The sequence below is a fragment of the Symphodus melops genome (genome assembly GCF_947650265.1).
Source record: "Symphodus melops genome assembly, chromosome: 10".
NCBI lineage: Eukaryota > Metazoa > Chordata > Actinopteri > Labriformes > Labridae > Symphodus > Symphodus melops.
In genome coordinates this window covers 20,938,833-20,965,293 of record NC_136700.1, presented here as the reverse complement: position 1 = coordinate 20,965,293, position 26,461 = coordinate 20,938,833, and the positions used below count along the sequence as shown (strand labels likewise).

The window sequence follows — 26,461 nt, the reverse complement described above, 5'->3', positions numbered from 1 at the left end:
GAGGAGAAATGTGTTTGTTTTCACAGGAATATAAAGTACATACAAGTTATGTTAAAAAAAATGTTGTCTATCCACCAAACAACAGAAAAGTGTCAGCAGTGGCATCTATAAAGACTCAGATTGTTAAGGGGTCTTTATAATGGTATCAAATTTGACTAAAACTAACGACCCATATCCCTTGAGGAGCAGCAAAAAAGTTGTGAGGAGGATTCATTTACAGAATGCAGGGACATAAAGACAACCGGCTGCCTCCTTCCCTCCTCGCCACCTCTCACATTTACTACTCTTTCCATGTTGATTCTTCGCTCCAACACCCTCCCCCTTTATCCCTCCCTTTCTCCTCCCTCCTCCAGCCAAGCACGGAGGAGTGATCAACCTGAGAGTTTAAACAAACCAGAGCCCGGACAGAGCTCACACACTCTCACAGCTGCTCAGCGCTGAGGAAACTTTTGTGAGCTGTATTGGAAAGTGAAGCTGAGATCGGGTAAGTGAACATTACCTCACTGCTCATTTCTATAGCTGGCAGGAAACATAGCTGGCTCAAAGAGACGTGTGCTTCTTTTCATTACTCTGATTCATTAATAACAGATTCTCTTGATTGGTTCAATGTAATCAATTTATTTAGAGAAGTTTTAGGTATTTTAGATTGCCCTGGAGAGTCTGAATGAAGTCATTTTATGTAAAAGCTGGATGTTGTTGGAATATTGCCATTTTTCCCCTCAGGCTGTGATATTTCTGTGGATGGTTAACTCTTTTTAATTTTTTTTTTACAGCTGTTCACAAGCTGCAGGTCATCCCTGCCCCTATCAGACAGGCGACAGAGTGAGACACCTCCTGTAAATGCATATTGAAGGAGCAGCAGACTGAGACAACAGAGAAAAAGCTGGAGGAGTGAAGATAAAACAGACCAGACATTTGCTCCCTCCCTGCAAACTTTCACCCCACAACCCTTGTCCATCAACCACCTCCCTGCCACCCCCCTTCCCTTCCCCTCAAGCCAAACCTTCAGCAAACTGTCTGAAGCTATACATTCTCTACTGACAAGAGGATCTTACTTTTTCTGGCCTGTTCAGAGAGGGTCACAAAGCCTTGCCAATGGAAGCCCCAACCCTGGCTGAGATGGGAGACGTGTGTCACCCCTGCTCTTCCTCTCCAGAGGGGGAGACAGTGTGCGATGCTCTCGCCCGTTTTGAGAATACCCTACGGGACGCTATCAGGGAGATCCATGTGGATGTCAGCACTTTTAAGATTGGCATGGAGCATCGTATGGAGGAGACAGCCAACCTGAGCGGCCCCCTTGGACGAGCTGTGGCTCAGCTCCAGCAGGAGAACCTGCAGCTCAGAAGCCAGCTGGAGGCGCTTACCCAACAGGTGGAGCTCCTGAGTGGGATGGTGTATGACAGGAGCAGCTTGCTTAACAACGGCCACAATAGTCATAGTCAGAATCACAACAATCATCTGAGTGACATTCAGGAGAACCATCAGGAGATAAAAGAGGTCATCTATGGGAAAGGTGAAGCTCACACTCAGAGCCAAGCTCACCTCCTTATCCAGTCCTGCAGCCTCGTCACCCCGGGCCAGAACCACATCAGCCTCAGCAATCAGTCCAGTCCTACATCACCTCCTGTAACCTTCTCATCCTCCCCGAGCTCCAGCAGTCCGTCTGTTAGCTCCAGAGTGTCCTCCATGGTGACCGGCTCAGTGTCAAGCAGCAGCCCCTCCGCCGCACGCTTCTCCAGCCGAGCCATATTCGCTGTGTCAAGCAAGACCAATGTGAGTACAGCATGTTTAAAGAGAAGAGATTCTCTTTTGAATGATATACTCTTCAATGACCCTGCACTGTTTTCAACACTTTTATATATATATATATATATATATATATATATATATATATATATATATATATATATATACAGTACCAGTAAATATTGTTGAAGAAACAGTTGCACATAAGCTGCAAGTTGTTAACTGTGATCAACACAATTGAAACCATCACAAAGAACGACAGTTTCCATTTTTATTCACTCTCAGAAACCCCCCAAAACAGGCTTTTGGTTTTGTTTTGTTTATTTCATTTAATTTTGGTGCCTTGTTTTGCATGTGCCCTGTCTCCTTTGAGTCCTCTGCCTCTGCTGCCATCACTGAATCCCCTAACCTATGAAAGAAAAGGGCAGAAGCCCTGAACTATCCCATCACGATCCTGATCATTTAGCCTGCAGAAAAAACTGACTTTGATGAGTACACTGGAGAAATACATCAGATTTTACTGTATTTTTTGTTCTTTCTACCTTTAATCTAACTTTTGCAACAATTTGCAGGTCTGTATCTCTTTCAGTATATATACTGTATGTCTGCGTAGGTTCTCAGTCATCCAGGTCATGGTAAATTCGAAGAAAGGCTTCTTCATTTCTCCTTTTAGAGGAGAGGTGAAACATCACAGAGCTACAGAGCTGCAAAGAAATATAGACCTAGATCTCAGCACCCAAGTTCATTTGAGACAATTTTTGTGACCACCTGAGCAGTGTCCACAGAAGCTCTTAATATACCTGTACTCACCCATTAATTCAAACTCCATACTTTCCTTTAATTTGCAACAGGGATGGAAATATGCTGCACACGTGTACAAGAGATAGTCCAGTAGTTGCAATGTAATTAATAGCTCTGAAAAGGGCCGTCGTGGAAAAAAGGGCTGAACGTCAGTTTGACTAAAGCCATGATGCTTTGCGGATGTGTCATTTGAGGCACTGGCTGTGTCAGTGCGGTTTCACAATGGCCCTCCACCAGGATGCTTAAGGATTTATGAAGTACAGTAACATGAGTCGAGCGGGCTCCTGGGAGGTGAGGTTAGTGTGGTCATGTGGTTTTCAGACCTGACTCAAATATGTGAAATAAGTATTGTGAAATGGGAGCTCTGGTTAGTCATTATAGCTGTCCATCTTTGTGGAATTTATAGTTTTAGTTTCATATGAATGTTGACTGCGAGGCTGTTTTGTGAGTTCCTGGAAAGCTGACGTTCCCTTGATTTTATGTTGTGTCTGGCTTACATCATAGTTATTCACTGTCTGTCACGAGAGAGAGTTTAAGAGTGATTATCAGGGCTACATTTTTAATGTTGCGGTTCATGAGTGTGTGCACCCTTACATTGATCTAAGAGTACCCTAAAAGCTTTTCATCAGATCACTTCACCACTCAATAGTTGTATGTTTCCTCTCTTGGTGAATTTGTTCAGATGAAACCCAAAAGAGATGTCCAGGTTTTTATCCGTCCTGTGGTTGATGTATCACAGTTTCCCAGGACTTAAAATGAAAATAGTGTATCCCTCACTGTCTTGATATAAAACTGAACATTTTAGGAAAACAGGCGATGATGATGAAGATTCTGTTTAATCTTTATGGATTTGATGGATTTGTTTCTGTGTTGCAACAGGAGTGTGCTTGCTGTTTGTTTTCCAGATGGAAGTCAGACACACTGCTTTCATCTTCTAGATACATTTCTCCATCTTCATCATGCTTAAATAGGATTAAAATGTGCAAAAAGATGCATATATTACTATGTTCACTTCATTGTTGTGTTTAATTAACAAGTTTTTCAAGGTAACACAAAGTTAGCGTTATGGTCAACTTAGGCTAGGTAGAACGGATACCAGAATATTAAACCTTGATAGGGTTTTAGTAAAAATCTAAGAAATTTACAGTTTTTAATACCAAGGAAACAAACATTGTCTTCCATGGGACACCCAGTGTCGTTTTTATTCAACACAAATTGCAGGCAAATCACACTGTCTTAACTGCTCAAGAACATTAGCAATGTTGAAATGTGGCAACGTTGGGCATAAATGTTTGTGCCATCCAATGCACAAATCCCCTCACTGCCAACGTGTAATTTAAACAGTGTTCTTCCTGTAGATCCTTCTTATCACTCACCTGTCTTGTGAAATAGATGCAATTTTCAAAGCTTCAGCGCCTTTTGATACTATCGATCACTAAAATAACAGAGATTATTTCCTTGTAAAATTGGCATATCTCAGAGCTGACCTTATCAACATCAGCCTTCTTACATATCCACAGTTAGCCGAAGGACACATGTAAGCAAACTGCAAGTACTTCATGAACAGATGGTAGCTTTTGTGTATTGAATTTACCTGTCCATCAGTCAACAGAAGACAAGAACGATTTTAATGAAGTGTCACATATATACCCTAAGATCAACAGAGACACCAAAAGCTTTTAATCACATGTCAAACTGTTGCACTTTACAAGCACTTCAAAGCCATGGCGGGTAACCTGAATGGCAGGAGGATGTCCACAGAGGATGTTATTTGCTTTGAGGGAGTTCCATCCTGCTGTGCTGAGGAAAGTTAGACATTTACGAAGCAGATAGTATTTTTTATTTGAAACAGAGCTGTGTTTTGTCTTACCTGAGAAAACACAGCTGACACACATTCCTTCAGAATATCCTCATACTTCTACTTCTTCATGCAAACCAAGTGTGTGTTCGACGGACCATAACTTGCAGTTGGTTGTGGCATTAAGATATTAATCTGAGGTTTTTATTACATACCAGCATGTATCAAAAACTCTTTTCAAGGATTAGCTGTTTTACAGAACAGGATAAAATGTGGACGACATATGCAAGCACACATTATGCAAATCACTGTTACTCCTGTATCTGTAATTACAAAGCTATGCGGTGGATACATCACAGGAATGTTATCTTCCGTGAAATCATGTGGTCAGAGCTAAACAACACAAGGGCACCTTTGTTTCTTTGTGTCTGTGCTGTGGGAGATCCCCCGCTGTCAGCCAAACACATCGCTGCAGCAACACACGTCAGATCAAAACTTGAGATGAAGAAAATAACTCTAAAGTGCAGCAGCGGCGCCATGGGAGGAGCTGTGTAGAGAGGGAAATACAACAAAAAGGAAGAAAATGTATCCAAATGGAAAAATGTGATTCAAGGTTTATCACTGGACTGCATGATATGAAAACATGGTTGATCTTGTAGTTAAAGAAATAATAATGAATACATCCAAAAAGTATATCATCCAAAAAGTATATATCGAAGTACATGATTAATCACCTTTTAATCAATGTAAGCTGAAAATGCATAAATCTGTAGCTGTTAGCGCACAAAAAAGGAGTTAGCGCCGGCGTTGCTAAAACAGATTCTGCAAACAGAAGCTCTGCTTGATAGCAGCTGCCTGCAAGCAGTAGCAAAGGTTAGCCTTGAGTTGGACAATGTTTTTTTATGCACCATTATGACCTTATAAGGGGAGAAAAGATGCTGCTGTGCCCAACATGTTTTCATTTCTTGAAACGGCTGCTTGTCAAGCACAATAAATTGGGTTTCATTTTTAATCATGTCTGGTTGATGGCAGTGTGGGATGGTCGCGGCTGCACTGGTGGTGATGACAGTGCACGTCTCAGTATATACTGGTACATTGGTCACACTGGTATATTGGACATTGCCAACTTTTTAGATGAGAAAAAGGTATTAAAAGTGAGTCATACTGAATTTTGGCAAATAATAACAAAATAACTATTCTGTTATGTCTATATGTTGTCATCCATTGCGCTATTGTGAATTGAGTTTTTATCCTTCAGAGAGAGTAGATGGCGTCATTGCAGATGGGCAGCAGGAGTGCAGGCTTGATTGGCAAGGTGTGTGGAGCCACACCCAACACTCATATAAACAACCTAACATGCACACACACGTCAAACACAAACACACAAACAGAACATACAAACACACACAAAAAAATGGGGAAAGAGGATGGAAGAACGATGTAAAATGTCTTCAAAACTTTAAGTCCAGTTATATTTCTGATACACCGCTGGATATTTCCCGTTGGCTTCTGGTTGATCTGATTCTACATAATCAACTTGGCTTTTAATTCAATTACATTCATATAACTCCAGTTTACTCTGCCACATACACACCTGTCTGTCAAACGAAACAGACAAGATACAGGTCATGAAGTTCAGAAGGCTGTTCAAACAAGCCTTGCTGACTCGACACTCTCTCTCTCTCTCTCTCTCTCTCTCTCTCTCTCTCTCTCTCTCTCTCTCTCTCTCTCTCTCTCTCTCTTTCACACACACACTCTCACACACGCTGGCCTGACTCCCTGCTGAAGCTTGCCAGAGGGATTTGTATTTTAGCGAATGTCTCCCAGCTGTTACTGTACACTTTCATCGTCCCATTCAAAAACAACACACACTCATGGACCTGCTGAAACATGCACCTGCAGCATGTTAGCATGATTTCGTTCATATCGAAAACGCACCTGCAGCCAGTCGACATGATCCGCTTCATATCAAAAACACACCTGCAGCACGTTAGCATGAACATGTTCATATCGTTTTCGTACCATAATTCTTTTGTATCTGTGTCAGACCACAATATTGTCCATAACAAATTACCTGTAAAGCTGTTGGGCAGCCAGCATGAAAAGGGCCGATACTGCTTATACAGACCTCTAATTATCACAATAATAATCTGACATTGCTGCTTGTTATTTGGATCAATATCCATGTAAACACTTGACCTGATTGTTACTAGCTGTCAGGGATGCAATAATTCAAACTGTAGAACTGCTCATGTCCAGCCTCAAGTGTCGTTTTCTGTTTTTGCTAACATTTTGGTTTCACTAGTTGCTACATTAACTGGCAGCTTTGAATGCTGTTGTGTCTACTTTTGATATACTTGCAACAGCTGTGGGAACGGTAAGAGGAAAAGCAGCTCTCTTCAAAATTGTGACTTGTGCACTTTTCTTCTGACGCAAAATGTTCCACTCCTGCAACTCTGTTGTGTGTTCATTAGCAGATGAACAGATAAGATAAGTGCAGTGAGGTCTCAGGGTTATCTACAGGGCTCTATCAATGCACAGTTACTGGGGTGTGCTTGATTTATGGTTACTACATCACGGGTTATAGTAAGAGGGAATTTGTTGACATAAAAGATGAGCATGGAGAAATGGTGGTTGTGTCTCTGACTGCACTTATGGGTATTATATGCAGAGATTTTACTTAAAAAAAAACAATCAACTGCTACTCAATATTTTTCTGCTCCAACTCCAACGAACAGTATTATTATCAGTTTCAGTAACCATCTTTCCTGCACTCAAACAAGCAGAAAATGTGAAGGCGAATTGATGCAGAAGTGTAAATCAGGCTTTTTTTTTAACCCCATAAATAAATAGCGTTTGAGATTATCGATACTGTAGTCCAGACTCTAAATCCTAGTCTATAATGATTAGGGAGGCACTGATTCCAGTCACATCTTTTACATTAAATCACAGTGCACAAACACACATTCATAGTATTTTGAATTGGATTTCCAGCTAAAAATCACATGAGCCAGATTACACCAAAATACAGAAGCTCTGATTTTCTTAAGGGGTGAAAAAACTCTGTCAACTACAGCTGCAAGTAGCATGCAGAAGATACAGAAGATGTAATATTGTCTGCTGCTGCATGACCGTCCTTCTCCTCTTCCACTCAAAACAGTTAGCCCATTAATGGAAATGGAAATTACATGTGAGAAAACTAAGATGTATATCCAGCCCACCTGTGGTTTATATCAAGCACATTTAGTTTACTGAGGTTTTGTAAGAAGGATCTGTGTGTTTATCATGCATGCTATAATGTAGTGTTTTTAAAGATATATGAAAATGGGGAGTTGGGTATTACCAACTGCCAACGATTTTTGAAGAGTAACTTTGCTTGAAATGCCCAACCCCTGTAAAGAGTTTATTTCCAAAATAATATGAGCCATCTCTGACTGTCTCTCAAACTCTGACATCTCATCCATCCATCCCTGCTTCTCTGGCCCCTTCCTCACCCTATCACCCTTCCCCCAATCTCCCCCTCAGAGTTGCACTTAAAGGCTGGATTCCTGCCCCCCTTGTGGCTATTAATACAGCCACGACGGAGAAAGAAAACAGAGTTGGAAGAATGCCTCTGTGATCAAACGCACACTAACTTAATAAAATGGAATATAAAAGCACGATTTTTAAATCATTATCTGATTAATTGCTTTACTAAATCATTTCTGCACTGGTGCCTGGTCATTACTTTCTCTGCTAAGTTTCTTAATCTTTATACATTTGTATTGTACTGTATTCAACACTATGCATATTTGCATCAAATCCTAAATGACTTTATATTTGTCTTACTTAAGACACGCTCTGGTGTGTAACTATAAACCGCAAATATAGTAATTCAACACAAGAATTTCTTTATGTATTTAAATGTTCCATCTTTTGCTAGTCTGTTTCTCTCAGTTATTCATTTGCAAAAGAGGTTTGGCAATGTTAACTTTGCCTTAAAGCCATTTTGAACTCTGGTTTGGCACTATTTTCTGATTAAAAACCTGCTATTAGGTCCATTTGGACTGATAGAGAGGAAAGAAAATAGCTGAAAGCAGGTCACAGCTGAAAGGAGAGAGAGAGAGAGAGAGTGTGTGTGTGTGCATGTGTGCGTGTGTGTGTGTGTGTGTGTGTGTGTGTGTGTGTGTGTGTGTGTGTGTGTGTGTGTGTGTGTGTGTGTGTGTGTGTGTGTGTGTGTGTGTGTGTGTGTGTGTGTGTGTGTGTGTGTGTGTGGGTTCACATGCTGGGGGTTTAACAGAGGTATGCAGCCACTCCCTGGCTACCCCTGGCTCTCTTAATGACTTCCAGACAATAGGCCGTGTTCCCGTCATCATCTCTGTGGAAACAGGTTAATAACTGACTGACCGGTGGGACAGCTCACCCTCTCTGCCCTCTGGAACCAGTAAGCCTTACTGGAAGTTCAGGAGTAGATTTTGACGTTGCCTCTCTAGCTGCGTCAGCTCAATCCACCCTGGGAACACTTAACAGCTTCAGTGATCTGCAGTCAGATCCAATGCTCCTGGGAGAAGGCCCATGAGGCACTTTTAAGGAAAAACATTTTTTTAGAGGTTTAGTGACACAGGCAGGGTCATGTGAGAGAGAACTGGGGAGTTCTTAGGTTGTGTCAAGTCTCCCGTCAGAAATAACAGCTACCTTGGGCTTTTAAAGGCTCAGGAGAAGTGGGAGCACAACCCAGAGTTTATTTGATGACCATTGGGAGGATGAAATTTAAATTGCACTGCTTCCAGAAAGTGAACAGACAAGTTTCTTGCGCGTTAGTGAAATGCAGGACAATGGGGGAAAAGGAGCAAACTGCATTAAAGCATAATAGTGAGTTAACTTGTGAAATAACTACTCAGCAAATGTGAACAAAGCACAGTTGGTAAATGCAACAGTAGAGTTGCCAATGTATTTTTCCTATCCATGCACTTCACCTCATGTATTGTCAGTAGCTTGCTTGAAACTATGATGGCCAAATCAACTGCCTTAACATGAAATGCATTGCAGATGTATAACCCTGGAAAGTAAGAAATACAATATTGATTAATTTCTTAATTTCATTTATCAAAGGTTGCAGTCACACTCCTGCAGTGTCTTAATTGCACAAACAATGGCACCATTTTTTGCCATTCTGAAATGTTGCCGGGGTGTCTCTGCAATGCACAATGTATCTTTACAATCACGCCCTTATAATCTGTGTTCATGTGTGGGTTTTTTTTTTTTAATATTGAGTAAAATGTAGCCTGACGTGCACATCCTCAGAAATGTACATATGCCTTGAAATAAGTCCAACCGCAAGCCTTATGATTAGTTTGCTGGGTAGCATCGTAATTTCCTGCTGCTCAATATTTATTAGCTCCAACTCCGACATTATACTCGGTTTCAGTCGCTACTGTTTCCTGTATACAAACAAGCTAAGCATGTGGCAGAAACTGGAAGCTGGCAATATATCTAACATGCGTACTAACCCCACTACCAGTGCCCCAGGGCATTTTTATTTTTAATTTACATTTTCACACGCTTGAAAGGCGTCAAAAAAGATGAAAGAAACTGTATTCTTTGAGATGCAGTTTGCAGAAAGTACATGTGAAATCATGTTTTTATTGGTAAAGACTGTAATGTGCATTCAGTGATCACTGCACTGCAGCTCTCACCTACAATTATAGTTTTTATATCCTCTGGGTTCAAAGACTGTGCATAAGTTTTCCTCTCAACCCAAAGTGGTATCCCCTCCATGATTTTTCTTGCGGAGAAATTGCAGGCTGCATGTGTATTTGAAGAACAGGTGGTTTTTCTACGTTTTTCTTTCTCTGAGAGGATTCTTCTGGAGACTCCTGGGAGGAAATTACAGAGCGGGAGACGCTAACTGCTTCCTCTGATAGCTGAGGAAAACTCTGATACCTTTACAGTAGATGTGTTTACACAAGCTCTTGCAGTATTACAGTTACACTCAAATTCAGTTGTGTGCTGGGTTTTTAAATTGGTTTTCCTATTTTTAAAAATGCAATGTTTCTGAGAAAATTAAAACTTGATATGTGAATATTATTGAGTGTTTCTTCATGCAACAGCTGCGGATACACAGGAACCTATTGAATGTCCTTTCTGTCACTGTTGAGTGAACTGCAGTGTTTCCCAGCAGACATTGAAACACCAACACATATTCTCTCTCCTGCTGCCAAGTTATTCCATCCTCACCTCACCCTCATCACTCTTTATTAAATTGTTAAGGATGAACAAGCCTCTGACAGCTGAACTATACCCATCAACCTCATACCTCCTCCTGTTTGAACAGACAGGTTTCCCAGGACACCATGTCCCAGAGTAACAGCCAATATAAGGGCCTCTAATATTCTGGTATGTGCGCTCAGTTTCTCTATTTCACTTCTAAGCTTCCTCGAAGTGAACATGTAGAGGGACCAGAAGTGTGATTGGATTGAATTAAGACATGTTATATATATTTTTCTTAAATGATTCTGACTTTATGTTTCAGGTCAAAAATGTTTTAAGGAAAGATGCTAGTGGCTAAAAAGGACAACGCCTACAAATTATTTACAATAGGAATAACTGGCACACATAACTAGTGACATGTGCTGGCTGCTTTATATGCAGTACTCCACCCATCAGCATTCTAGTGTAGCATCCAAGGACTTATGAGCTTCTGGATCCAGCATTCACATCCATACATGAGAACACACTCGAGGTTTCAGGGAAGAACCTGAGCTTTGAATGTCACAGGAGGTTGGACTTCCAAACACTGGTCATACCGTTCAGAGCTTTTGACGAGAGAGCTTTCCTTATTCTAATGTCCTGCTCCAATGAGCTGATACATGACCCAAGGTATTTGAAGTAATTGACCTGCTTCAGCACAGTATCTCCTGTTGTCATTGGTTGGTTGGGTTTACCTTGGGGGGTTATGTCGCTGAAAAACTCAGTTTTCTTGGTGCTTAGCCCAAGACCAACTCTGTGTCCACTCTTGGAAGGAAGTTCCTGCAATGTCTGTTCGGACGACTGTTCGGTTTTATATTAAGGCTGAGCTCCTGCTCCTGTCCACTGATGGCTTAACTGAGTGCTTTTTATAAAGTTGTTTATAAAGTGTATTTCTTGCCAGTGGACATTTTTATTTGCATTTGACATTTGTTGAATGTCAACCCAAAGAACACAGTTAATAGCCTGGTTAAAAGTTTGCAGAAATTTTGAGCAATGAAACGTATTAACCTTCCTCATAGTCTGAGTGCTTGTCCTCCTCTTCTGTTCTCATGCCCACTGAAGGACTTTCCACATTCTTCTCTATTTCGTTGACTTCATCCAAACATTTTATAGTTTCTCTCTCACGATGCTGTGACGCACTGTCCTGGAGAGAGGATTAGTTCTTCCCAGAAGAGAGAAACTGGAGCTTTTGTCTGCTTAGACGTCTGCTCCTTTATGAGACTGTTATGAGGCAGAGTTTGTATTTTTCCTCCTCTTTAGTGCTATAAGAAGGTGACAACTGGTGATGGATGCCCACACCAAACAACTGGACACGCCCTCTAGGCTTTAACTTTTCAGAGACAAATTGGGCTGAAGTAAAACGTAAACACGTCCGGCTCAGCTTCATCTGTTTTAGTGACATCTCGATGCGACTGTTTCTACTTTTAGCCGCTCATCATCAGCAGACCCAAACACTTTATCACACGTGTGTATGACAGCAGATAGAAACGTGACTTGTAGCTGTGTAGTACTGACTGGTATGGGTTTGTAAAGCTGCCCCTGGCTCCAACTTTTAGATGATGAAGTCTTTAAATTTGACTCCTAATTTACGATGATAATACTTTTCATTCATGCCTTGTACGGGTGTTTTTGCAACTTTATTTGTCCATTGTCCATTTCAAGAGCAGATAAAATATTTGAGTTGCACAATCAATCTGAAAAAAATAAAAATACTATTGACTATTTATTAAAATTGACAGCAGTTTTCTGTCTCCTGCCAATGTACTGAACTGAAGCTAAAATATCCCAACAACAGACACTGACACTTCATATGATAACAATCTTGAGCAAAGGCATGCGCTGAGGGGATCTGGCTGATCAAAAAGCAGACTTGACGCCATGCCCTTTCCTCAGACCAAAACACACATTTTTAGGTAGAAAGTCAAAGTTCCTTCAGGTGGGTACAGTCCAAGGCAGAACAGTATTCTATGATAAGCTGGTGCACAAGAGGAGACTTTTGTAACCTAGTAACAGTGAATGCAGAAAAGAAGCACTCTGAAGTTACGGTCTTGGGTGCTGCCAGCATAAGTAAAATGTCGGTAGACACAGGCCCTATACAGTATAGGCTATTACATTTTGAGGGAACAAAAATAACTAAATGAGGTTTAATTGCTATCTATCAAGTAATTGCCAATAACAGTCCAGTCTACTTCAGCGTCTTGTTACTAATGAAGCTCAGAGTAAAATATGTGTTTTATCTAAGTAATGTTTGCTCAGTCTCCAGACACTTTGTTTCTTTTGGATATCTTGAAACTCACATTTGTCTGACCTCACTGCCCTCTTCCTATATCCCAGTTTGCAGTTGTGTAACATGACACAATCTTTTCTTTATCATAAAACAACTTTATGAATCTTTTATGAAAAGTGAGTCAGCTAAGAACAGCTGTATATTGACACTGTTTTTTATTGCTGGTTGAGGACTTAAATATACCCTCCTACTCAGTGTAAATATTTGCTGTGTAGCAGCTGCTGGCAGCCGTAATGACCTCTATAGCACCACACTGCACTTGACAGCTTCCTGGCTATGCTGCACCTCCAGAGATCTTTATTTGATATTTATTTGTTGATCCTCTGAGAAAGAAAAGAGATTAATGTATTTTTATTCTACAGTTATGATACAATAGGTTGAAAATCACGCACATATTGTCTATACACAAACCAAAGTGATTGCTGTTATAAAGAGTGATGAAAGAAATATGACATAGAAACTGGGGCCAAGACAAGGGAGATGTTTAAAGGGGGTGCCAAACAAGTTCAATGACACTTTAAGGCAGGTTTGTGAACAAAACAGTGTCACAGCACTGAAGTGTCTACAAACAAACTGAATCTTGGACATGGACACCAGTTTTTCCTTCTTCATCGTCAGTCAGCATTTATTTATTTCATATTTTTTAATTTAAACTTAATATTAAGGACATTTGTATCATTATCTTGTGTTTGCACCAACCGTTAAACCAAGTGCTAAAAAAATAAAGTTGATGCAGTTGAGTCACATACATGCAAACAGGCCCACCTCAGCTCCACCTCTTTGACTGTTACAATGTGAGGATAACTTACAATTTCTAAAATGAAATTTACCATCATTGGGCTTCAAACCAAACATTAAAACTACGCCCAGGTTTCAAAAAGTCCCCTTATAGGCACAATTATATGTGTCACGATTCCGGGGTAGGAAACAGGGAGGAGGACCCAATTGCAGAAAATAATAATTTATTTTAACAAAAAGGTAAAAACAAAAACTTACTGAGAAAAAACTAAATCCAAAACGCAGAACATCCAAATCCAAAATTCAGGGCACTTGTACAGGAAACAACCGACAGCAAAAGACATCCAACAAGACAATGACACGACACCATACAAAACCAGATATACAAAATAAAACAGGAAACACTAATGACTAGACTTAAAACACAAGACCGGAAATAAACTAACATGCTACATAGGAGGACACAGGGATACAGGAAAACACACTAAGGACTAAAGTAAAACACACTAGGAACATACATACACAGAACACGAGGGAAATAATGAAAACTAAAACAGGACCAAACACAGAACAAAACCAAACCATGACAGTACCCCCCTCTTAAGGGACAGCTCCCAGATGTCCCAAAACTCAAAAAACCACCCCAGGGTGGGTGGAGGGGGTCCGGAGGAGGGACTCCGGACCTTCAGGCATACAGGCCTTAATCAGTTCAGGTGGACGGCCTGGAGGCCGAACAAACACGGGAGAGAGTTCTGGGGGACGGCCGGGAGGCCGAGCAGACACGGGAGAGAGCTCTGGGGGACGGCCGGGAGGCCGAGCAGACACGGGAGAGAGTTCAGGTGGGCGGCCCGGAGGCCGATCAGGCACGGGAGAGAGTTCAGGCATCGACTGGGCCGCCGAGGAAACGTCGTTGGACGTCGGCCGGACTGCCGAGGGAAGCTCAGGCGTCGGCCGGATCACAGAGAGAACATAGTCGGACGTCAGGCGGACTGCCGAGGGAAGCTCAGGCGTCAGCCGGACCGCAGAGGAGACGTCGTCTGGTGTCGGCCGGACCGCAGAGGAGACGTCGTCGGGTGTCGGCCGGACCGCAGAGGAGACGTCGTCGGGTGTCGGCCGGACCGCAGAGGAGACGTCGTCGGGTGTCGGCCGGACCGCAGAGGAGACGTCGTCGGGTGTCGGCCCGAATGCCGGGGGAACCTCAACTTGACTCCAACAGCGTTCAGCAGGCAGGGGAACAGGAAGCTGACAACGCTCTGCCGAAGCAGGTGGCAGACGGCGTTCAGCAGGAACGGGAACAGGAAGCTGACAACGCTCTGCCGAAGCTGGTGGCAGACGGCGTTCAGCAGGCACGGGGACAGGAAGCTGACAACGCTCTGCCGAAGCTGGTGGCAGACGGCGTTCAGCTGGAACGGGAACAAGCAGACGGCGCTCTGCCGGAACAGGGACAGGAAGCAGACTGCGCTCTGCCGGAACAGGGACAGGAAGCAGACTGCGCTCTGCTGGAACAGGGACAGGAGGCAGACTGCGCTCTGCTGGAACAGGGACAGGAAGCCGACAACGCTCTGCCGAAGCTGGTGGCAGACGGCGTTCAGCAGGAACGGGAACAGGAAGCTGACAACGCTCTACCGAAGCTGGTGGCAGACGGCGTTCAGCAGGCACGGGGACAGGAAGCTGACAACGCTCTGCCGAAGCTGGTGACAGACGGCGTTCAGCAGGAACGGGAACAGGAAACGGACAGCACTCTGCTGGAACAGGTACAGGAAACGGACAGCGCTCTGCTGGAACAGGTACAGGAGGCAGACGGCGCTCTGCCGGAACGGGGACAGGAGGCAGACAGCGCTCTGCCGGAACGGGGACAGGAGGCAGACAGCGCTCCACCGGAACAGGGACAGGCAGCAGACGGCGCTCTGCCGGAACGGGGACAGGAAACGGACAGCGCTCTGCTGGAACAGGTACAGGCAGCAGACGGCGCTCTGCCGGAACGGGGACAGGAAGCAGAGGCTTAGTATCGGGCTGAGGCTCTGGGGAGCACAACGGCAGAGTTACTGGGGGGCTGGGCAACTGGGAGCCACGGCGACCACCTCTCCTTTTGGGGCCACCACGAGTGCCAGTAAAAATGGCCAGGCGGGTGCCATCAAATGGAGACTGCGCCGAGGCACCATAAGGCCGAAGCCAGGACTGAGGTTTAGGCTCTTCTTTGGGCTGAGGCTCGGATTGAGGCCTTGTGGAGCACAAAGGTAGAGTCACTGCTGGGCTAGGCAACCGGGAGCCATGGCGGCCTCTCTTCCTTGGGCCTCCTCGGTTCCCAGTAAAAATGGCCAGGCGGGTACCAGTCCATGGAGACTGCTCATAAGAAGCAGTGCTCCGGGCCAAACGAAAAATATTTTGAAAATAAAGTATTTTAGAAACACCGTCCATTAAATCAAAATCTTCTGCTGGGTCCATTGTGGGTCGTGTCATTCTGTCACGATTCCGGGGTAGGAAACAGGGAGGAGGACCCAATTGCAGAAAATAATAATTTATTTTAACAAAAAGGTAAAAACAAAAACTTACTGAGAAAAAACTAAATCCAAAACGCAGAACATCCAAATCCAAAATTCAGGGCACTTGTACAGGAAACAACCGACAGCAAAAGACATCCAACAAGACAATGACACGACACCATACAAAACCAGATATACAAAATAAAACAGGAAACACTAATGACTAGACTTAAAACACAAGACCGGAAATAAACTAACATGCTACATAGGAGGACACAGGGATACAGGAAAACACACTAAGGACTAAAGTAAAACACACTAGGAACATACATACACAGAACACGAGGGAAATAATGAAAACTAAAACAGGACCAAACACAGAACAAAACCAAACCATGACAATATGTGTGCAGCCTCATTTGTCAACAGATGTCAAACAATTTGTCATACTCTAGCACCACTAAATAATTCAATCTTAACTTCCCCAAAAAAGGAAAACTCTGGCATTTATCAGCATGAGTAGAATGATGACCCAATCCCCATTAGTTATGGAGGAGGCGGAGCTTATGGCCATGACTGCTGCTAGTCAGTGGAGGGAGCTCTACATCTTTTGGCTTCAGCTTGTTAGAAATGTCTTCTCGTCCATATTTATGCAGTAAATGCTCACTTTAAGATAAAGTGGATGATATTATAAAAGATTATACATGCACTTATACATCTCTATTTCCTGGCAAAGCTCAAATCTGTGTTTGAATTGAATTGATTATTTTAAGTTCTGAAGTGAGTCACTGCCCCCACCAAGCGTTTCTGGCCAACTGCAGACACTGAAGTTTCCTGTTTTAAAAGGTGATTATCCTTTAAAAAAAGAAATATATCCATCATCAGATATCAGTTAATATTAGTGCGTGTGAGGTACTTGTGCCAACGTTCACTTGGCGTGCTTGTATGTACCGCTCTGTGCCATGTTACGTGCTGAGCAGCAGTGTGTTCTGCCAGCAAAAAACAACCCAAGATACCGGAGAGTTTAACAGAACCTCAGTAGCTCGGCTATCATGTTTCCCCTTCTGACCCACCAAGGATGTCTGCTGATCCAAGTACTTAAGCCGGAAAAGATCCCCTCCCTGAAGCCAGACATTCTGCAATTTGTCCCCCTCTCTCTGCTGGACAGCCAGCTGTTTCTGTCCCATTTCTCATCATGGGGCATTAAACAGAACCCCTCTGCCTTCCTCACCTTTTTTATAAATGTTGATATTCTCTTCACTTTTCCCTTATTCCCTTCCAGGTGTGCTCAAACTCAAGCCACACACACACACACACACACACACACACACACACACACACACACACACACACACACACACACACACACACTCCCCAGCATTCCTATATGGTGAGCTCAGCCAAACACACACTCTTACAAACTCCCAGCCATTTCTTCACAGCATGCTTTCTCACAGAAAAAGCAGCATTTTGTTCTTTATGATGAATATCTGTGTGTGTGTGTGTGTGTGTGTGTGTGTTGGTGTGTGTGTGTGTGTGTGTTAAGTGTGTGTTAAGTGTGTGTTAAGTGTGTGTAAAAAAGAGTAAGAAGGAGTCACAGCATTGGTTTTTAGTTTTTTTTTACCTATGGTGGTATCAAGTAATGTAGTGCTTTCACAGTTGTTTGAAAGTGGGTGAGCAGCATGTTTTAACCCAAACATCCATATTTCTCAGTGCAACTTTATCCAGAGTTTTTCCTGCTCACCTCCTTGTGCGTTTTCAGCTTAAATAGGGATGAGATGGTGTGAAAACCCAGCAGGAAATAGTCAGGAAAATTCAAAGTGGGAGGGTGCATCAAATGTAATAAACCTCAAAATACAAGCAGGAGAATGGATGTGTGTGTGTGTGTGTGTGTGTGTGTGTGTGTGTGTGTGTGTGTGTGTGTGTGTGTGTGTGTGTGTGTGTGTGTGTGTGTGTGTGTGTGTGTGTGTGTGTGTGTGTGTGTGTGTGTGTGTGTGTGTGTGTGTGTGTGTGGCCTCACAGGAAACAGAGAGCTCGTGCTAAGGTGCTTTGAATTTTAGTTATGATATGCTGTGGTAAAATTTGACATTGATTTTTATTCATATATTTTATTCTTATTCTTTTCATGCACATGTTTTAGATAATGTGTGATCAGGAAAGTTTCCCTCAAAGACCTCACAATGTATTGGCCAATGTGTGTATGTTTTCTATTGGGTGATGTCATCTAACCATTTGTTTTTCTGGTTTCTGACAGCAGAGACAAACAGTCCAGATTTCCTAATTCTGCTTCCAACAATGTTGACAATCCATAAACACAAAGCTGAAGCATCATGTGCATCACTGTTGATATAATGGTCTCAGTTTAATTCCAGTGTGACAGCCAAGTTTCAGCTTTTCAGAGAAACTGGTTTCCAAAGCGCCGAAGATTTCCAACATGTCCGCCTCAGGGAGCTTTTCTTCTCCTGAAAGCCTCGCTGTTTCAAGGGCTTACACTTCTACAATGGGACACTGGTGCAATTCTGACCTTGAGAAAACATGCAAAGATATCAGCTCTGCAATATTGACCTGAGTAGTGTTGTTCTTTGCCAAAGTGGGCTGACTATCAACACCCAGTGCTCCGTCTATCTGTCTTCCTCACGGAAGGTGACAGCTCGACCTACATCCTATGTGGGTCAGCTACACCATGCAGTGAAGAGTTTGAGATAAAAGCGAGGACAAGCTGTTTCCATGCCGTTGATTGTGTTTGGAGAGAGAGACGGGAAAGATACATCAAATTGAAAGCTGAACCAAACATACTGATGGTTTGACATTTAAACTTGATCTGAACTACTGCAGCAGTTGTGCTGCCAGGTCAGGGGACACATTTTGTGTGCCAGCTGTGTGCATGACTTAAACAGAGTCTTAGCACAGGAGAAAGACAGACGAAACAGAGCAGGACACCACAGATTTTGGCTTGTTTATCCACTTCAGTGGAGTGCACACATTGTCTGACTTTAAAGTGCTTAGAGTCGTGTCATGCCTGGCATGTTGGAGAAAACCTGAAAGATGAAAATGATCCGGCAATGACTCAGTCAACAACGGACATCTGGTTTTCTTTTTTTCATTGTTCAAACCAGAAGTACATGATGGCCCAACTCTTTGTGATCCAAACAGAAAATAAAAAGTTGAGACAGAATTCACATGGGAACAAGTACATTTCAGCAAAAAGAAAAAAAAAACAATGAAAAAAAGAAAGAAAAAACAATTAAACATGTTGTCATTACTTCAAACAAAACTAAGTTCATCAAAAAACTCTGCAGAAGTGTGGATTGGTGACATATGCCACATTTTTTCCAATGTGTCATTAAAGAGTAGCGTATCCCTGTTTTTAATGCTGTTTTTTATAATGTATTTGTATGTCGTATCGTTTCATGTTGTTTTGCATTGTTTCATGTTGTGTCATGTCGTCTTATATCTCAAGCTTTCTTTTCATGTTGTGTTAAGTTGTGTCATGTTGCATCGTGGCACATAGACCTTGTATTTATCTAAAAGAAGTTCCATCAATTATTTAATACAAAAATAAAACATCTGATTAATGTTCGTACCATCCTCAGACTCATTGACTCGATCAACGTTTGCTTCCAGTCCCACCTGATTACAATCACCTGGAACTTTAGCTTGATGCAGCGAAACTTAGTGTTCAGTTTCAGAATCACATTTAAGTACAACATTTATAAAGGTCTCATGGAAATGGGAATAAAAGCTTAAAACAACAAACCTATACCTTCACTGCATAGATTCAATTTCTGGCTCCCTCACCCCAAGAATTTTTTTTGTTGCTTTTTCTCTCTTATCAGTAAAATACTCCACCAGAAGCCTTACTTCTGGTCACTAATAAAAGTCTAATATATTGTGTGTTTCAGAGTATTGAGCGAGAGGAGCCAATAGAGGTGGACCCAGCCCCAACACATGCTGCACTGGAGAATGGACACACTGCCCACACAGGTAACAACTTTTGATTGCTTTGATTGCATATTTGTCAGTACAACTTTTCCCCAATTTATTTACTGTCAAATTAGCTCTGAAAAAAGAGAAGATTATTAACAGGTATTTTTCCAGAGAAGTGGCCTCCTCTTTTACTATATTGTCATTTGGTCTGTTGGGTGTATAACATTTTGATAATCACAGCTTTTTCAATATGATTCATTTAAATCTTTTTCATCAGAACATACAGCATCAGTACTCGGAAAGATCTCTCCACCCAATGACTTTCCACATGAGCACACAGCCTCGGTGGCCATGCGGATGCCCCACCTCCCCATCACTGCAACAACTAAAACGGCAGAAATGAAGAACCCCAGCTCCCCCAGCAGCCCCGTTGGCTCTCGGTCCTCTCCGCTCTCTGAGTCCTCACTTAACGGCCAGTCAGGTGCCAGCAGCAACCAGAACCAGCCAACAGAGGAGTCTCCAGTTCAACCAGGTGGCTGATTTGATAGTCTCAAAATCTATGAGGACTTGTCAAAGATCTTCTTTCAAAGATCTGATGCATATCAGTCGGTGAATATCATCACCCGAAAGCAGCTAAATCTGTCAAAGTCTGTGTGTCGTAACTTAGAATTCCCACGTGTCTCTGTTGTTTTTAGTATCCTCTACATGGACACCTTCCCCTGTCAGAGCTACGGGGTCTCCCCGCCTTCAAGGTGAGCCACACTTTCAGACAATTCTCTGTAAATAAGAACAGACCTCACCTCTCAGTAAACCAAACCTGCAATTCTTTCGGTGTCCTGCAGGTTGTGACTCCACCTGCTGAAATAGAAGCAGATGAGAAAATGATTGTTCAAACATTTTCCTACATCATTTATTGTTCTAAAGGCTACTTTCAGGTCTTCTTCAGTAAAATAGACAATCAAGCAGGGATTTATTGAAGGAGTGGTAACCCATGATTACATCTTGACAGCATTGATCTGGCTCAAAAAAACAGCAAACTTTTGACTGTGAGAGTGTAGTCATCAAACCTTTGGTTAATTATGACTATGGCATCAAATCATTAACTACAATGACTACCTGCATAATGTCAGACACATTTTACATTACAGGATGATAGAAGATTTTACCTGTTTCTCTTTTGTTTTTTGATGCAGAAAAGGTCAACTCAGCCCCAGCTAAGTCTGTGACTTACTCGGGGCTGATGCAGCACGACAGGTGAGTGACATTTGACCTGTGAAGTACACTTTTAAAGTTGTCAGATAATAGTTCTCTTACTCTGAACTTCCTGTCCTCCAGAGACGGCGATGAAAGTGGTAACAGATCCTTCGGGCAGGTAGGTGAGAGGAGACGGGAGCTAGTGAGGTCACAGACTCTACCTCGAAACATCGGTGCCCAGGCTCGTCGGTCCATCTTTGAGAGGCTGGAAACTGAAGCTAATAACAGGTAAATACAGTGCAGCTGTATGTTTGAATCACAAGCTTTTTAAAAATAATTTATTTCTATGTATCTTGGACTGTTTCTGCACCTGTACAGTCGAACAAAACCAGTGGACTCCAAACCCAAACTGAAGCGGTCTCAGAGTTTTGGGGTGTCCAGTGCCAGCAGCATCAAACAGATCCTCCTTGAATGGTGCCGCTCCAAAACCATCGGGTACCAGGTAATCACTGAATACAAACTCTCAGAGACAACATCACAGACATACTTGTACATACAGTAACTAAGGTTTGAAAGCTGAACATCTGCTTGTAATTCAGTATACTCAAAGTGTGCTGAGAGTATTTTTATAACCATCTTTAACCGACATGAGCGCTCAGATGAGCAACAGATTGAACCTCAAACATGTGCCTTAAATTGCCCCCTGGGGACAATTAAAGTTCTTTTAATTGAATTGAATTGAAACTGCTTTTTTCATAGACCTGCTGTACATCTTTAAGGGAGCGTAACAATGTTACAGGTATTATTCCATAGAGCTAATTCCCTCAAAGGGCAAGACTACCAATAGCTCCAAGGCTTGTTAACGCTAACTCTGCTTGTGCTAACGATGTAGTGTATAGGCTCAGACACTCACCTGATTATGCTCTCTTCCTGCCAGTGCCACCACACACCTGTGGCTTGATGACAGTGAGAAGGCCTGCTGCAGCAGCAGCCGATTGACACATTTTTCAGCATGTAGATTAAGTCTTTTGAATCTAGGCTACATTGCATCTCCATTGGGTCAGGTTTCATGTCCCCCGGGCATTTTTACTTTCTGTACAGAAGCAAACAAAGTGGTGAGGGGGAGCAGAGGAGACGGTCCAGAAGGAGGCGGGATTGGGCCAGCAAACTGTCATTGTAAAGAAAAACAACCAATTGGCCTCTTCCCCCTGCTATGCAGGCTTGTAACAAGCAATACCATTAAAAAGTAAAATGTAAAATCATATCGGCTTCAAAGTGCTTTGGCCCTCTGGTAAAGTGCCCGGTGTGCCAGATGTTTTTAGAGGTTGAGGTTGCAGGGTTAAGTTGGTTTACGTCACGGTTGAGAACATCAACACATTTCTGCACTCTGGTATCCTTTTCCCCACAGCAGTCTGTGCCAGCTGCTCCATGTGGCTTTAGTTACAGTCAGGCTGGGTAAAGACAAGACTCTTATTAACTGGGAGCAAACACACAAACACACAAACACACACACACACACACACACAAACACACACACACACACACACACACGAGAGAAAGAGAAATAGGGGTGTTAAAGTCAATAACTTTACATGCTGGATAAGATTCTAGACTTATAAAGGACGGCCTCAAAATGACATGTTTCAAAAGCATGTAAGAGAAAAAAAGGGAAGTGTCTGTTTCATCCATCATAATTACAGGCGAGACAGTGACTGAGAAGATGGTTTTTATGAAGCTGCCAGTCACTTTTACAACTTTTGTTCTAATACATCCTTTAACATTTCAGCTCTTTTCAGTCACTCGCGCACGCTCCCCATGTCATCACCAATTCTTGTTCTCTCTTTTCTCTGCAGAACATTGACATTCATAACTTCTCGTCCAGCTGGAGCGATGGGATGGCTTTCTGCGCTCTGGTGCACTCCTTCTTCCCCACCGAGTTTGACTACACCTCTCTGTCCCCCGCTAACCGTAAACACAACTTTGAGCTGGCCTTTGGGACTGCAGAGTGAGTGATATCAGCTGATAGCAGCAGCAGGTCAATGATGTTATGTTAATTTCATCTGTTGTTAATAAGAAAGTTCTTTACAACATTTCCATTTAATTCATTCACCTTCCATAGACTAGAAGACTTTTTAAAAAACTTTTAAAAAAATGAAAGACTGACATCTGACAAATGCTTAAATCTGAAGAGGATGTGTCACATCACAGAGCTTTTAGTCAAAGACAGATTGAGGATCTTTCATTGTCACTAACTAGAACCATACAACTAGCTCTCTTTTTATATGATTTTCATGCACCTTTTGGAAATGTATTACTCAAATATTTGAGCAGAAAACTGAAAAGGAGGAGAAATTATTGGAGTTCTGGAGAGAGCAGGAATGTCTCTTTGACGTGTTGTCATTTACCACGAAAAGACGGTGAAACTTGGCTATCTGAAGGAAAGAGTTGTAACAAGGTATCCGTAAGTGAACCTGCAAAACTGATTGTTATTGTATGGCCTTCTCACCTGGGTTGTCGTGGCCTGCAGTAATTTATGCCTGCCTTTTTTCCTTCTCCCCTCTATTGTGGTACAAAGAGGAGGACACATCAAAGAGGCATTCTTGCTCTCTCCACATATCCAGCAGTTTCTCCTTCTTTTCCACAGTCCATGGCAACCGCACGTTCCTTCGCCTCCCAACCATGTTTATTAGTCTGCAGCTTCCTGTTTGATGCTGGCAAACCGCTCCTTTTGGTTTTTGACAGTGGTTAACAACACAATATGCATAAGACAAGAATAAAGATCTACGATTACATTAAACATGATTAATTTGAATGAAAAACGAGGCAATATGACAAAGACCTTGTGCCTTTATATGATCAGACAGTGGGAAAACAGAGAGAGTGGGGAATGACATGTGGCAAAGGAACCACAGGTTGGACTTGAACCCCGAGCCGCTGCTTGGAGAACTATAGCCTCTGTAAATGGCGCAACAAGCAGCTAGACCATCTGCGCCCCATTTTACGGTGATTTTTCCGTTTAAAGCCCCACTTGAATGGATCTTTCATGCAGTTAAACTTTCTGGTGTCTTGATGAAACAGCTGTGGTTTCTGATGAATCAACTTTAAAGTATTTATTGGCCTGTAGACTGTAGCAACAATATGAGTTTAACATTGTTGTGACTAAACTTATCTTCATATTTTCTTCTGTTGTATTCTACAATCTTAATTATTAACATGCAGGCATATAAAATAACACACGTGTTATGAGGCCTCATTCCTGCCTATCCTGCCTGTTATTCATCTTTGGTGCCCTACAGCTTTAAAGCACAAAGCTTATACAGCACATACAGGCTGCACACTATAGACCAGACATTAAACATGCCCACATCATAGTATTTAATGTATGTGAGGGCTTAAAGACTACATTAAAACATGTGTTGTTCTTTGAGCAATGACGCTGCTGTAGAATTAAGCTGATTTAAGTGAGAGGCAGTACTCACTCAGCAGCTGAGACTTAAAGGGCATTTAATGTATAGGAATGATTACTTCCAGTTTGATGCTCTATTACTACTCAAAACATGTTTGTTGGAATGTATGGTTAAAGTATAGAAACAACATCAGGTGCAGATTATAACTCTAAAGAGGTTCGATGAATATCTGGGCCTGATCTGGTGTTTTGTTGTGTTTCTCTTCGTATGCAAGACGATAAAAACACAGCAGGATTTTGTTGTCTGGTGAAAACTGAATATCATTCATTCTGAAAAAGAAAAACAAACAATTTAAAGTCTTGAATTTGTGACTTTTTAAATGTCAAGGTGGATGCCATAGATTTGGGTCCAACCCATGGCTCCTTTCCTACTTTTTCTTGCTCGCTCTCTCTGTGGTTTCTGACCTTTCTGAAAAGATGCATAAAAGCCTAAAATCAAATTTAAAAAAAAACAAAAAACTTATTGTCAATTTATCAAGCGGAAACGTCTACTGTTTAAAAATGATGCCAATGCAGACGAGTAAAAACCTGCAGGACCTCAAGTGTCCACGAGAGGGCGTGGATGAAGGCTGTCACATACACAACCATTAAAAACATGAACATGTTTACGGTTTGGTGTACACTGTCTTTTCTACAGCTCATGTCTTGAACATCGCTCAGCTTCCAAACACCTCTTCAGAAACCAATGGTGCCAGTGAACATCTTGTGAAACACAACAACATATTTGCCAGTATTAAATCAGCCTCATAAAAAATGCAGTCACTGTTTGTTTTAGCAGATTTTTCAATCACTGAACATATTTTGAATTGCATCCCAACAATAACAAGTCAAGTTTCATGTTTCTACGACCGGATTGGTGGAACTTTAATCTGATTCTGCAACACATTTTAATTCATCTCTACGTGTGTGTCCGCAGAGTGAAGGCAAGCTGCGACCGGCTGATCGAGGTGGACGACATGATGATCATGGGCCGTAAACCTGACCCCATGTGCGTCTTCACCTACGTCCAGTCACTGTACAACCACTTGCGCAAGTTCGAGTGAGGAACAAAAGCACCAAGGATCTGATGATCAGCACAGTTCTTCATTATTTGTGTTCTAAACTGTGAGCTGATTGGGAATACTGACCTGGTGAGGGAGCACTTTTAAAAGACTGCACTGCCCCCTCTTGGTGGATTTACATTTATAAACATACCTTCACATGCTACACCCTCACGTGTACCTGTGAGCTCCCCTCACAGGTACACGGTGGATGATGATGCTAGGATAACAAACTGTGTCCTGTGATGTAATGAAGAAGATGAATTCACAAAAAATACATAATCAGGGTTGGTTCGTTTTTTACGTTTGTGTGTGTGTTTAGTGTGTGAGTGTGACGTTATGGATGAGTGTAACTATCCCTGTGACGTGTACGTGTCCTTATTAACCCTTTAAAATTGCACCAATAGAGAGGATGTTTAGTAAACCTCACAGAATAACTGAACGAGAAGCACACTAGGATTCAATACTGACCAATAATAAACATGATGGGTCAGTAAAATGCAGCTCATTGTCCACTGACATATGTACGTCCACATGCTGTGATGTTGTGTTATTGAAATGTGCTGAGGGATATTAAATCAATAAATTGTACTGTTTTACACCAATGTGTCTCACTTATAAATGCTTCTATTTTTAATTATTTTTTTCAAAGTAATTGGCCACAACTGATCTCAGTTTGTAGAATGATATGAGTAAGGAAAACAGAGAAAATGTTATTTTGTGGTTTAGGTGAGAAGACAGAGAGTAATCTCA

At 42.2% G+C, this 26,461-nt stretch overlaps 1 protein-coding gene across 1 annotated transcript; it reads left to right on the top strand.

The window, feature by feature from the left end:
- Nucleotides 1–331: 331 nt before the first annotated feature.
- On the top strand, nucleotides 332–26,304 carry smtnl (smoothelin, like). The gene is made up of 10 exons (XM_079354206.1): nucleotides 332–484; nucleotides 774–1,773; nucleotides 19,984–20,065; nucleotides 20,286–20,540; nucleotides 20,704–20,760; nucleotides 21,202–21,262; nucleotides 21,344–21,490; nucleotides 21,581–21,704; nucleotides 23,056–23,207; nucleotides 25,585–26,304. The coding sequence occupies exons 2-10, from the start codon at nucleotides 1,096–1,098 to the stop codon at nucleotides 25,709–25,711; spliced, it is 1,683 nt and encodes a 560-aa protein (XP_079210332.1). The 5' UTR covers nucleotides 332–484; nucleotides 774–1,095; the 3' UTR covers nucleotides 25,712–26,304.
- The last annotated feature ends 157 nt before the right edge of the window (nucleotides 26,305–26,461 follow it).

Bases quoted from the DNA above. Each gene is read 5' to 3' on its own strand.
- smtnl (XM_079354206.1), top strand. From the start codon at position 1,096: ATGGAAGCCCCAACCCTGGCTGAGATGGGAGACGTGTGTCACCCCTGC. The intron at 20,541-20,703 runs GTGGCTGATTTG...TGTTGTTTTTAG, and splicing joins GGAGTCTCCAGTTCAACCAG to TATCCTCTACATGGACACCT. The intron at 21,705-23,055 runs GTAATCACTGAA...TTTTCTCTGCAG, and splicing joins CCAAAACCATCGGGTACCAG to AACATTGACATTCATAACTT.